At 32.6% G+C, this 13,157-nt stretch overlaps 1 protein-coding gene across 1 annotated transcript; it reads left to right on the top strand.

Annotated features, from left to right (window-relative positions):
• Positions 1–1,113: 1,113 nt before the first annotated feature.
• Positions 1,114–11,120, top strand: LOC128178572 (uncharacterized). Its single transcript, XM_052845817.1, has 2 exons — positions 1,114–1,127; positions 9,430–11,120. The coding sequence occupies exon 2, from the start codon at positions 9,446–9,448 to the stop codon at positions 11,060–11,062; it is 1,617 nt and encodes a 538-aa protein (XP_052701777.1). The 5' UTR covers positions 1,114–1,127; positions 9,430–9,445; the 3' UTR covers positions 11,063–11,120.
• The last annotated feature ends 2,037 nt before the right edge of the window (positions 11,121–13,157 follow it).

The following is a 13,157-nucleotide window of genomic DNA, read 5'->3' as shown; positions in this document are numbered from 1 at the left end:
TCCAGTGTGTTAGATATATATATATATATATATATATATATATATATATATATATATATATATATATATATATATATATATATATAGATATACAGAATCATTTATACAGACACTGATGTCTGATAAAAAGGTTATATCAGTTGATCATCAATCAGATATGAACTTAAAAAATATATCATAGAGATTATGATATAAGCAATCAAAGAATGAATCCTCTAAATGCCCACAATCGTCTCTTCTCCCAGGTAATAAGCAGAAAAATCAACACTGTCTTCCCTCTTTTTTTTTTTACTTCCAAACACTACAATAATTCAATTAATGAGCGCATTGATGTTTCAAGTTGTCGAATGTGGTCGATGAAAACAGTTATACTAGTCATTCAAACCCGTGAAATATATTGGAACAGTAATGCGCTCATATGTTATATTTTAAAAAGTGCTTCTCTCTATAGTAGAGGTACTTTGTTACTAATTTTTACCCGTCTTTGACCTCGTGAATAACAAAGTCCCAATCGCGTGACTTAACTCTATTCATGTCCACACTTTAAGCATGCACACTTAAATGCGACATCGTATTGGTCTCAAGTCCAAAAGATGGTTTTCAGATTTATTTTTTTTTAGTATTATTTAAAACCACTTAATAAACACTTCAAACACACTATATAAGCACAATTTTCGAATGCTTGATTGCCGCCCCGCCTTCTTATTCAAATACAAGTAATACAATGACCGATACATAGCAGTATCTGGTAAGTCAGGATTTCTCACAGAAGTATACAATTTTATTTAATGGATGCCATGTTCCCTAACAAAGATGTGATTAAATGTTTCCATACAGACCATGCTTGGAGCTTTTAGTAATATGTTACAATAGTTTTGTTTATAAAGGTAAATGTTGATGTTTAAAAAGGGGCGAAATGGCTGTGTTTCCAGGATTCCTTCTTCGAGTATATTGGTGGTTGATAGAATCCAAACAACCACTTATATGCTTTAATAATAGTTTTAAATATCAATTCTTGGGGTAGCATCGTTTTCTCTTACACAGATCCGCCACTTAGATTTATTTTCACTTACAGGCTTCCATATACTAAATTGTTCTATAGGGACAACTTTACCAGTGTGCGGGTGGTATGTAGTTATTTTTCATTTTCACTGTATGCTATACTACTTATGATATCTGTAAACAGTTAACCAGTGATATAAAAACATATTCACCATGATTCACACAATTGTTTTAAGCGTAAAACAGATTTCTTGAACAATATGTTCAAAGTATATTATCGTAGTACGGTACGCCATATTTGCAAAATTGACCTCATTCGGTTTAACAGCATAAGTCTTGATAATGATAACAAACCCATATATATATATATATATATATATATATATATATATATATATATATATATATATATATATATATACACACTGGTGGATCTAAAAAATTTCCGGGGTTTGGTGTTCTGAAGGAAAAATATTGTAACCGGAACCAGTAACGTACGACTAGGGCAATTACTCTGGTGATCAAACATGTCGAATCCCTTAATGTCAAACAACACATACTTAATTAACTTATTTTCTCTTTAAATTATCCTTTATGACATATTTATAATCCAATGTTTACATTCGTTGCACAAAAAAAAAATACTATCCCCTCTATATATGGGACGCCAAATTCACAAAAATGAGATAAACATAGTTTCACATCTGATAAATTAGGTTTGTTGACTGCTATAGTTAACGGATTGAAAACTATAGTTAATGACGATAATCTATAATTCGCATCTGTAAACTATAGTTATTGGATCGTCTATGTTTCAGAAGTGTAAAACTATAATTAACACTGAAAACAACCATTTGCAATTACAAAACATAGTTTATCTGATAAATATAGTTTCATGCATGTGAAACTATGACTAACAAATCTTAACCATAGTTAACGAATGCAAATTATAGTTTACAAATGTCAATCTATATTTATCATCAAAATCTATCGCAAATGTTATTTGCAGACAGATAAACTTACATTATCATTCGTAAAGTATAGTTTACAACTGTTAAATATGGTTTTGCTTATAAAAACTATAGTAAACGGAACGTTAATTATAGTTAACGAATCAATAACTATAGTTTACGACCCGTAATCTATAGTTAACAATAAACTATTGTGAACTATACCTTAGCGTTCATAAACTACAGTTTACAGTTGACAAAAACCTAGATTATTTTCTGTGAAACTTTATTTTACGCCGTTAATCTATATTTCATATCTGTAAACCATAGTCAACGCGATCGTCTAGGTTTCAGTAGTGTAAAACTATAATTCACATTGGAAATTACCATTTGCGATTGTAAAACATAGTTTATATGATAAATATATTTTCACGATTAAGATTAACGACTCTTAACCATAGTTAACGAACGCAAATCATAGTTTACAGCTGTGAAACAATATTTATCAGCAAAATCGAATCGTTAACTATAGTTTTTGGTTCGTTAACTATAGTTACCAGTCGATAAATCTAATTTATCAAATGTAAAATTATGTTTTGCTCATTTTTTAAATTTTGGAAGGGCATATAGTTTTCATTTGTAAAACTATATTTAACGGTTGTAAACTAACGAATGATAATCTAATTTAATTGGTCTTTAAATAACGCTAACAATAGATTTTTTCTGATGAATATAGATTCAAATCTGTAAACTATAATTCACATTCGTTAACAATAGTTAAGAGTTATTAATCATAGTTTTAAAATTGTGAAACTATATTTATCAGATAAATTATGATTTGCAATCGCAAATGGTTTTTATAATAATTAAGTGTAAAATTATATTTTTCACTTCTAAAAGATACATGATTACGTTAACTATATGGTTTACAGATGTGAAGTATAGATTAACGGGTTAAATAAAGTTTCACAGACGATAAAATTGGATTAGCGACTGTTAACTAAAGTTTACGATCGGAAACTATAGTTAACAATTTTTTAACTATAATTAACGATATGTTAACTATAATTTACATATGCAAATTTAAAACATAAATAACAATTGTAAATTTTAGTTTATGAATGATAATCTAAGTTTATCTGTCTGTTAATAACGTTATATTAACGATAGAATTTGCTGATAAATATAGATTCACACCTGTAAACTATAATTTCATTCGTTAACTATAGTTAAAGTTGTTAATCACAATTTAACAATCGTAAAACTACATTTATCAGATAAACTATGTTTTGCAATTGCAAATGGTTGTTTTCAGTGTTAATCATACTTCTGAAACATAGATTATCGCATTAACTATGGTTTATAGATGTGAAATATAAATTATCGTCGTTGATATAGTTTTCTGTTCATAAACTATTGTTTACAACCGTAAATCAGTTTATCGACTGTGAAACTATGATTCGGTCATTTTTAGCTCACCGAGACGAAGTCAGGGGGAGCTTATGCTATACCCTCGGCGTCGGCGTCCGGACCTGGTTAAAGTTTTTGTTGCATGTCCTGTATCTAAGCTATTACTTGTCCTATCTTCACCAAACTTGCATGGATGATGCATTTGGACCTACTTATGGACATGAAAGACTTGGATGTTGAATCTGAGTCCTCAATTTCAGATGCTGGAGGAGGTTAAGGTTGTTGGACCAGGTTAAAGTTTTTGTTGCAGGTGCCCTTTGATAGCAATATCTAAGTTACTGCAGGTCCGTACTTCACCAAACTTGCATGGATGGTGTGTCTTATGATACTGATGCACCAGACAGGCTTGAGTGCTGAATCTGAGCTATAGGTTTGGGATGCTGGAGGAGGATAAGGTTTTTGGAGCAGGTTAAAGTTTTTGTTGCAGGTGCCCTTTGATAGCAATATCTAAGTTACTGCTGGTCCGTACTTCACCAAACTTGCATTGTTGGTGTGTCTTATGATACTGATGCACCAGGCAGACTTGGATGCTGAATCTGAGCTATAGGTTACAGATGCTGAATGAGGTTAAGGTTTTTAGAGCTGGTTAAAGTTTTTGTTGCAGGTGCCCTCTGATTATTATATCTTAGTTACTACTTGTCCTAACTTCACCAGACTTCCATGAATGGTGCGTCTTATGATACTGATGCACCAAACAGGCTTGAATGCTGAATCTGAGCCATAGGTTTCGGATGCTGGAGGTGGTTAAGGTTTTTAGAGCTGGTTAAAGTTTTTGAAACAGGTGCCCTCTGATGATTATATCTTAGTTATTACTTGTCCTAACTACACCAGACTTCCATGGATGGTGCGTCTTATGATACTGATGCACCTGACGGGCTTGAATGCTGAGTCCGAGCCATAGGTTTCGGATGCTGGAGGAGGTTAAGGTTTTTAGAGCTGGTTAAAGTTTTTGAAACAGGTGCCCTCTGATGATTATATCTTAGTTATTACTTGTCCTAACTACGACCAGACTTCCATGGATGGTGCGCCTTATGATACTGATGCACCTGACGGGCTTGAATGCTGAGTCTGAGCCATAGGTTTCAGATGCTAGATATGGTTAAGTTTTTTGGAACAGGTCACATGTTTAATAGATAATAGTACTATTTCAAACTTGCATAGTTGATTAAACTGTAATATGAATGAATCACAGAGGAAGCTTAAGATGCAAAGCTTGATCTCCATTATCAAGGATGCTAAAAAATATATCTTAGTTATTACAGGTTCTAACTTCACCAAACTTGAATGGATGGCGTGTCTTATGATACAGATGCACCTGACAGGCATGGATGTTGAATCTGAGCCATAGATTGCGGATGCTGGAGCAGGTTAAGGTTTTAATTGCTAGTGCCCTCTGATGATAATATCTTAGTTATTTCTGGTCTGAACTTCACCAAACTTGCATGGAGATGCGTCTTATGTATACTGATGCACCTGACAGGCTTGATTGCTGAATCTGAGCCATAGGTTTTGGATGCTGGATGAGGTTTAGTTTTTTTGGAACAGGTCACATGTTTTATAGATGATAGCTTGCATAGTTAATTTAACTATATTATAAATGAAACACAGAGGTTGCTTCAGATGCAGAGCCTGATCTCCATTATCAAGGATGCTAAAGAAATCTCCTACCTCACTCAAACCTGCTCGATAGTAGATGTGTTTGTTGATAAATGTTATAACATGATTCCTATGAAATAGTATTGTATGGTATGAAACAATATTGTTTAATATGATACAATATAATATCATATGTAATATGATAAAAAGTTATATGATACGATATAATATTGTATCAATTTTTTTGATATTTAATGTTATGATATCGTTATGTATAGTATTGTATGTTATGATACAATATTGTATAATATTATATTGTATTATTAATTTATTATTTTATCACATGATACTATTGCATAAGATATTGCAAAATACAATATTGTATCCTGTTACAATATTGTATATTCTATAATATTGTATCATACGATATTGTATATTGTTATATTCAGTAGTGTATTCTCACTATATAACTCTATATAGACGAATAGTCAATAACTGTAATATTAGCTCGTCCGAAAAATATTGACCGGTCAATATTTTTTTGATATTGACCGGCTAGGAATAATATCTAGAGAACATTCCCTCTATTTCAAATAATCGGCTCTGATTTGTTGATTCGTAAACGATGACGTAAATAATTCTTCGCGACTCCAAAACAAGGTGACGTCATAATAGACAGTCAGTCAAGGCAAGTAAACAACGGACGCGCAATGCGACGGTTTGCTAGCATAACGGATATAAGGATTTGCGAATTACTGTGAAGTAAAATCAGGTAGAACATCTGTATGTTAATTCTTACGGGCGGTGGAATATCATAAGTGACCGTTTGATGCTGAGGATAGTTTGGAAACGAACTTTGTACAAAAATTGAAATCGTGATTTCTTTGTTGAGCTGAGAAAATTACGGCGATCTGTTTTCAATTACTTTCTTTAATTTTAGTTTGTTTCTTCATATAACAAAACAAATGTTGACTGTGTTTTCGGGCAACATTGATTATATTAGCCCCCTTGGGACGAAAATATTGCCCTCCGCTTCGCGTCGGGCAATATTTCGTCCCTCGGGGGCTAATATAATCAATGTTGCCCTCAACCCCAGTCAATATTTGTATAATATGATATTAGTTTCTGTAATGTAGAATTATATCACATGAAATTGTATAATATGATACTGTAATATTATCATACGATATATTGTATAATATGATATTGGTTTATAATATGATATATTATCACATCACATGAAATTGTATTGTGTGATATTGTAAAATATATTATTGTATCATATGATACAATATGTATAATATAATGTTGTATTATATATTTTACTTTATCACATAATATTGTATCATTTGATATGATACAATGTTGTATCAAATTATATAGTATCATATGATACAATATCATATTATGTTTCAAAAATGATACAGTATCATTCAATATCATACTATATTATACAATATAATATCATGTTTCAATGTTATGATGTATTATGTAATATGATATTGTAATATAATACTATATTGTTTTATATATTATGATATTGTATTATGTGATCAAATTCAATAATGTATAACACAACACAATGTCATATCATACGTTACAATATCATATCTCATCATTGTTTATTATGGTATCTTATTGTATTGTATGATATATGTTGTAAATATGATAGGATGCAATATTTAATTTTATATTATTGTATTGATTAACATATGAACATATGATTATCATACAATTTTTTTAACAGATGATATACGATATTGTGTCAAAACAGAATCCATGAATATCAAAGATCATAAAGTATGATTTTCATTTAATATGATAAAGGTGGTCTCATAAAGGTGGTCTCATAAAGGTGAAGTCTCATAAAGGTGAAGTCTCATAAGGGTGATGTCTCATCTCGGTGAGCTTTGTAATCTGTGATTACCTATGTTTGTGAATTTGGCGCGCCATATCTAAAATATAAATGATCGCTTTAACTATGGTTTAAAGATGTGAAATATAGATTATCGTTGTGAAGTATAGTTTTCTAGTTTTGTGAATTTAGCATGCCATATCTGTACAATACTACAAGGTTGCTAACTTTGTCTGTCAGCCGAGAGGTACTGCCTATGAATATTTGTTGATCCAATTTACCCAATGAATGTATTTACATGGGCACGACATGCAGATATTCAGTGGAGGGAAATTCGGGCTACAACTTGAGGTCACCGTTTTTACCGCTAGATTAAGTTTTTTAGCACATTACAACAAATATTGATCGGCACGATTGTTTACAGTTAGTTAACTCTAATTTATAGTGATTTTATTCGCAGAGTTGACTAAGATGTGATATATAGTATTACACTTCAGACAGTTTTTTTAAACATAAGTTTACAATATAAGTCTAATTAAACAGTTAATAATACAAACATTTTGTATGCACACCCTCTAATTTAATTTCGCAAATACTAAGTATGGATAATACTAGTATACATTCAGAAAACAACACTGTTTGATTCATACCAACATATTTGGAGTTAATTAAGCGAATTAAGCGAGAGAGCAAACACTGATTGAAGAACACCGAATCTTTTGTGTAAATATTTACATGCCATATATAGGCAAGACAGGAAAACCATTTAAAAAGGGGATGGGATAAATGTATAAACTTTGCGGTTAAAATAAATTATGCGAAAGAAAGTGCACTGTGGGACAATCTTCTGGCAGACTTACGGCAAAACCTTGGAGTTTTAGAAAGTAGGTACATGTGCAGTTCACTAATTCATTTTCCAGAAGTGGTAATGTACGTTTATACATTAAGTGTGATTGCTTCGACCCCAATTTTCTTTTTATTTTAAACAAGTTTAACTGAATAACAATTTTTTTTAAAAATTAAATTCCTATTTTATTCCAAATGTGCTTTTCATTACACTAGTACTTATTCTGTGGTTTAATAACGGACATTTTATTAGGGCCCCGCAAGAATTTGCGGGTGCCCTATAGTAATCACTCTGTCCGTCCGTCCTTCTGTCCGTCCGTCCGTCTGTCACTCTTCTGTCCACAAATTTCCTGTTTTTTTCTAATAACTTTTTTTATGGTTGCCCAATCAAGTTCAAATTTGGTATGGTAGTTCAGTAGGCAGAAATACATATTTTGATGCTAAGTTTGGTTCTCTATGTCTTCTGGTTTGGAGCTGGGGTAGTGGGGTAGATTCCTAACTATGCACAAGAAAAATGGGCAAAGAGAGATAACTGCTGAGAATGAATGGGCAAAGAGAGATAACTGCTGAGAATGTTACCATTGTATACATGGAAGGCTGTGCAATATTTTTCCTTTGGGATTAATTAACCTTCCACAGGAAGAAAATCCTAAGCTTTATCTTTATCTGTCACATTGAGATTAATTACTGCACTGCCTGTGTCTGCAAATGAACTTTGTTTTGAAGTTAAGGTCAATTTTGAATGATGTGTAGTATTGTGTACATTTTTTGAAATATGGATTTAAAATATAATATTCATATTTTATTTTGGTTAAAATACCGTACACAATGATTTATAATAATTTTATTGAATAGAGGCAAAGCCTAGGTATCATTGCATTGGTATCAATTCTTTGTTTTTTTAACAAATTTTATTTCATCCCATGTTAACCCACTTTATCCCGTGGATATGACTCATTGGATATTTTTTTGATATCCCACAGTTGTGACTTTACAATGGGATTTGCCTAGGCATAATGAAGTAAAATAATGTAGAGTTTTATAAACAGTGTAAACATTGATTGCGGTGTATAAAATATGGGATAAATAGAATCTCATGATTTGTACATGTAGTATAATATGATTTTTATCCAACTTGTGTGTTTTATCCCCTCACTAAGGCTCAAGAAAAAAACACTTTAATTGTTGGATGAAAATCATATCCAACTACAAATCACGAGATCCTATATATTCCAGTTCTTTACATCTTCTGCCGGGCATTTATTTTTCATCATTGTTAATATAAAGAGGATGGAATTCAAATTTTTTTTCACTTCTCTATATTAATTGTCATAGCGGGGCCCTTCCTGACTGGTCAGTTTTCTAGTTCATCATATATTTTTACCTAGGGTAGAATATAAAGATTGTTACCATTATTTAATTATGACTGGCCTATGCTTACATGTATTTCCTTAAATGGAGAATGTATGTAAAAGATAAGTAAATGTTCAAATTTTATGGCTAAAACATGAGGAATTTCTCTTTACTAAAAAATAGTTTATGGTTAAAAATCGTATATGATATGATTAAGCACTAAAGAGGGTTTTTTACCTAATACATGTATCTATAATTTAAATCCATCCAGGTACAACAACATTAGGAATTTAATTCTGAGTATTTTTGTAAGAACATCTGTATGGAACTAAATTGATATATCGGTTATCATTGCAGGTTTCTTGGAGGCATCATGGACCCCCGTGCCCAGGATGTGGTGCGGTGTGACGTGTGTGACAACAACACAGCGGAGATGCACTGCGACACCTGCTTTGTCAACCTGTGTAAGGCCTGTGTGGGGGAACACATGTTTGATGAATCTGTAGACCACAAAATCGTCAAGTTTAAGTCCAGGAAAACCACCCCTATCTACCCTCCCTGTCTACACCATAGCAAAGAGCGATGTGAGATGTATTGTACGCACTGCGATACTCCAATATGTTCTGCATGCGTTGCGTCTGACAAACACACCGGTCACAAGATATCTCAACTTCTTGAAAAATGTGACATCATTAAAAAAAATATACAAAAGGATAATGAAGAATTGCGATCAAAACTTGCTCCATTGTACCAAAAAATGTTACATGATTTAGAAATAAGAATCAGAGAGGTTGAAGAAAAGTCTGAAGAAGCTAGCAAGTTAATAAACCAACAGGGCGATAAATGGCACAAAGAGATAGACACTATTGTCAGTCAACTCAAAACTCAGCTTGAAAAAATAAAAGAGAGAGGAGTGAAAAATTTGAAAGTCAACAAAGTGAAAATGGAAATAAATTTGTCAAAAATTAGTTCGGTCTTACAATCAAATGAAGAAACGCTAGAATCAAATGATCTGAGAACAGCAATCGAATACAAAAGTCAAAATGCCAGACTCAATAAAGGTCTGGAGATTGTTGATGTTTCGTTGCCTAATTTTACGCCCATGGAAATCAATCAACAGAGTATCCGTGAGCAGTTTGGTGCTCTGTCGACTGACGTTTCGGAGGATCATAGCCTTACCTCGACACATCAGCTACTGATGGATAAACCTGTCGAGGTGTCATCTGTATATACAGGGATTGACTATCTTCAAAACATTGCATGTTTAAAAAGTGATCACATATGGGCAGCCCATGGTGCTGCATCACTCTTCAACTTCAACAAGAAAGAAAAGATCAAATCATTAAGATTTGATAGAGGTCTATTTGAACGCGTTTACGATATTGCTGTGCTTCAAAATGGAGAATTAGTTTATATCCTTTCTCGAACAAACGCTGTGTACATTGTACGGAACGAGAAAGCAGAGATGCTGATAATGCTACACGATTGGTTTCCACGTGGAATTTGTGTCTCCTTCTTTGGAGACCTGCTAATCACCATGACACATGAATGTCAATCCAAAGTTGTTCGGTATTCTGGAACTGTGGAGAAACAGGTCATTCAGGTTGATGATACTACTAGGTGTGATTATTTGTATATCACTGAAAATAGGAATAGGGACATATGTATTTCAAGAGAAGACATCGTGGATGTTTTCACGGAAACTGGTGAGCGAAGATTTGAATACATTGGTCATCGTCCTCCTCCGAAATGGAACCAGGCATTCTCTCCAAAGGGAATCGCCACAGACAGTTACTGTCATATCCTTATTGCTGATATCAATAACAAGTGTGTTCATGTTATTGACCAGGATGGGAAATTTCTACAATACATTGACTGTGGAATGAGGAGACCTTGGGGACTGTGCATAGACTCTCGTGATTTTTTGTACCTGGCCGACAATAAGAAGAAGAGTATGCAAATAGCGAAAGTCAAGTTTCTCAACCTGTGATTTACTTCTAAAGGAACAAACGTTACAAAAAGTATCTATAAAAACATTCAAAAAGTGATTTACTTATTTTTGTTCAAATGCGTTACTGTATTGATGATCAGCTATATTTCAGTTTGATTGATATGGTCAGCCAGCTGGTGTACTTAGGACTGGTAGTAGGTAGGCAAAAAAAAGTAAAGCTCTATAGAGAGATTACATATTCTTACTGTGTAATAAACACGTTCTTTAATTACATAATATGGTAAATAGCTTCTCTGTAATGCTTTATTTAGTAAATTCAAAAGGTAGAATCTATCTATTCTATTTTCACAGCATATACAATTATACCTAACTCAAAAGGTGGAATATATCTACCTTCGTTGCATACAGTTATACCTTATGAAAATATTATCATTGGTTTTCAATAGAAAATGGAATGGGGGAGAGATTGACATGATAGCTGAAATACTTTTCGTCACTGTCAAATAGCCTGATAGATATATAACTAAATATGTAATAAAAAATTGTATATAACACATATTAATTGTGTTTTACGTCAACTAAATTGTTAATTTATGTTTGAAACATTTTATACAGATGGTTTGGATGGATACGCAATTCAAAAGTTTTCAAATTTATCCCATACATTCTGCTTTGAAGTAGAAACTGGCCATAAAAAAATAAAGCTAACTGATTTTAATCTTGTTGAGATTTAAATATCATTGTTCAATATTTCTTACTCTGAATAAAAAAAATTTGTGGGGTCATTTTTCTTTTGAACTTTTAATTTTGAGCACTGTTCGTTATTACCGCAATTCATAGAATGTTTGTGTTTTTTATTACTCTTTTAAATTTTATATATCTGTATGAATAAAACAAAGCTTTCTAATATATGCAATCAACGTAGATATAATTGTTGAGTGCAGGCATTTTGGAAAAAATACTGTAACAGGGTTTTTTGGTATCTATCAAAATGTTTTGAACAATTTGTCGGTAATGTTTTATATTCGAGGCTCAGAGAATGTATTAATATATATGAATTGCATTTACCACAAATTTCTTTCATAAATGATCTTGCCTCTTAATAGAATTCTTAACAAGAGGCCCATGGGCCACATTGCTCACCTGAACAGCAGTTCCTTGTAACATTACATTTTTTCTATTTTAAACATTGAACCCCTTTCTGGGGACCCAGTAATGGTCCGAGGTTTATGGTTGGCTTGAACAACATAAATAGTAACATAGGAATGAAAATGTGTAGCACTGCGGTGGGACCACACGTACACAACCTGAAAAACTGAACGTAGAAGAGTTCCACTTCAAGAGGAATAACTCTCAGACTGTACAGAACATTAAGAAAGATAACTCTTGGTTCCACTACATTAGAGTTTACACAATTTGAGGATCCTTGCATAGTAATCTCACAAACTGTAGCATTATAGTTCTCGAGAAGAACTTTTTAAAAACATTTTCAATATATCTTTCTATGTTAAACTTTGAACCCCTTTTGGGGCCACAGTATTAGTCCAGTGCTAAAGTTTTAATTATTTGGAATCTACATTATTTAAGGATGCTTGCATAGTTATCTCACAAGCTGAAGCATTATAGTTCCCTAGAAAAAGATTTTTCAACATTTTCCCTCTATATTTCTATGCTAAACTTTGAACACCTCTTGGGGCCCCAGTATTAGATTGAGGTCACGGCTTTTATAATTTCGAATCTACACTATTTGAGGGTGCTTACGTAGTTATCTGACAAATTGATGCATTGTAGTTCTCGAAAAGAAGATTTTAAACATTTTCCATATATACCGGTATTTCTACATTTAACTTTAAACCCATCTTGGGTCCCTAGTATTAGTCCAGGGGTCACTATTTCAAAACTGTCGAACCTTCATTATCCAAGGTTGTATGCATGATAGTAATCTCACAAATTGAAGCATTGTAGTTCTCGAGAAGAAGATTTTTTAACCTGTTACCTTTATATTTCTATAATAAACTTTGACCCCATCTTGGGGCCCCATTATTGGTCCGGGGGTCACGATTTTACGAATTAGGAATCTACATAAGCGAAGGATGCATGCATAGATATTCCACTAACTAAAACATTGTAGTTC

The sequence above is a fragment of the Crassostrea angulata genome, chromosome 3 (assembly GCF_025612915.1).
Source record: "Crassostrea angulata isolate pt1a10 chromosome 3, ASM2561291v2, whole genome shotgun sequence".
Lineage (NCBI taxonomy): Eukaryota > Metazoa > Mollusca > Bivalvia > Ostreida > Ostreidae > Magallana > Magallana angulata.
The sequence above is the reverse complement of the archived record's forward strand: the minus strand, read 5'-3'. Positions and strand labels throughout refer to the sequence as shown.

Excerpts from the sequence above, each read along its gene's own strand:
- LOC128178572 (XM_052845817.1), top strand. The coding sequence starts at position 9,446 with ATGGACCCCCGTGCCCAGGATGTGGTGCGGTGTGACGTGTGTGACAAC.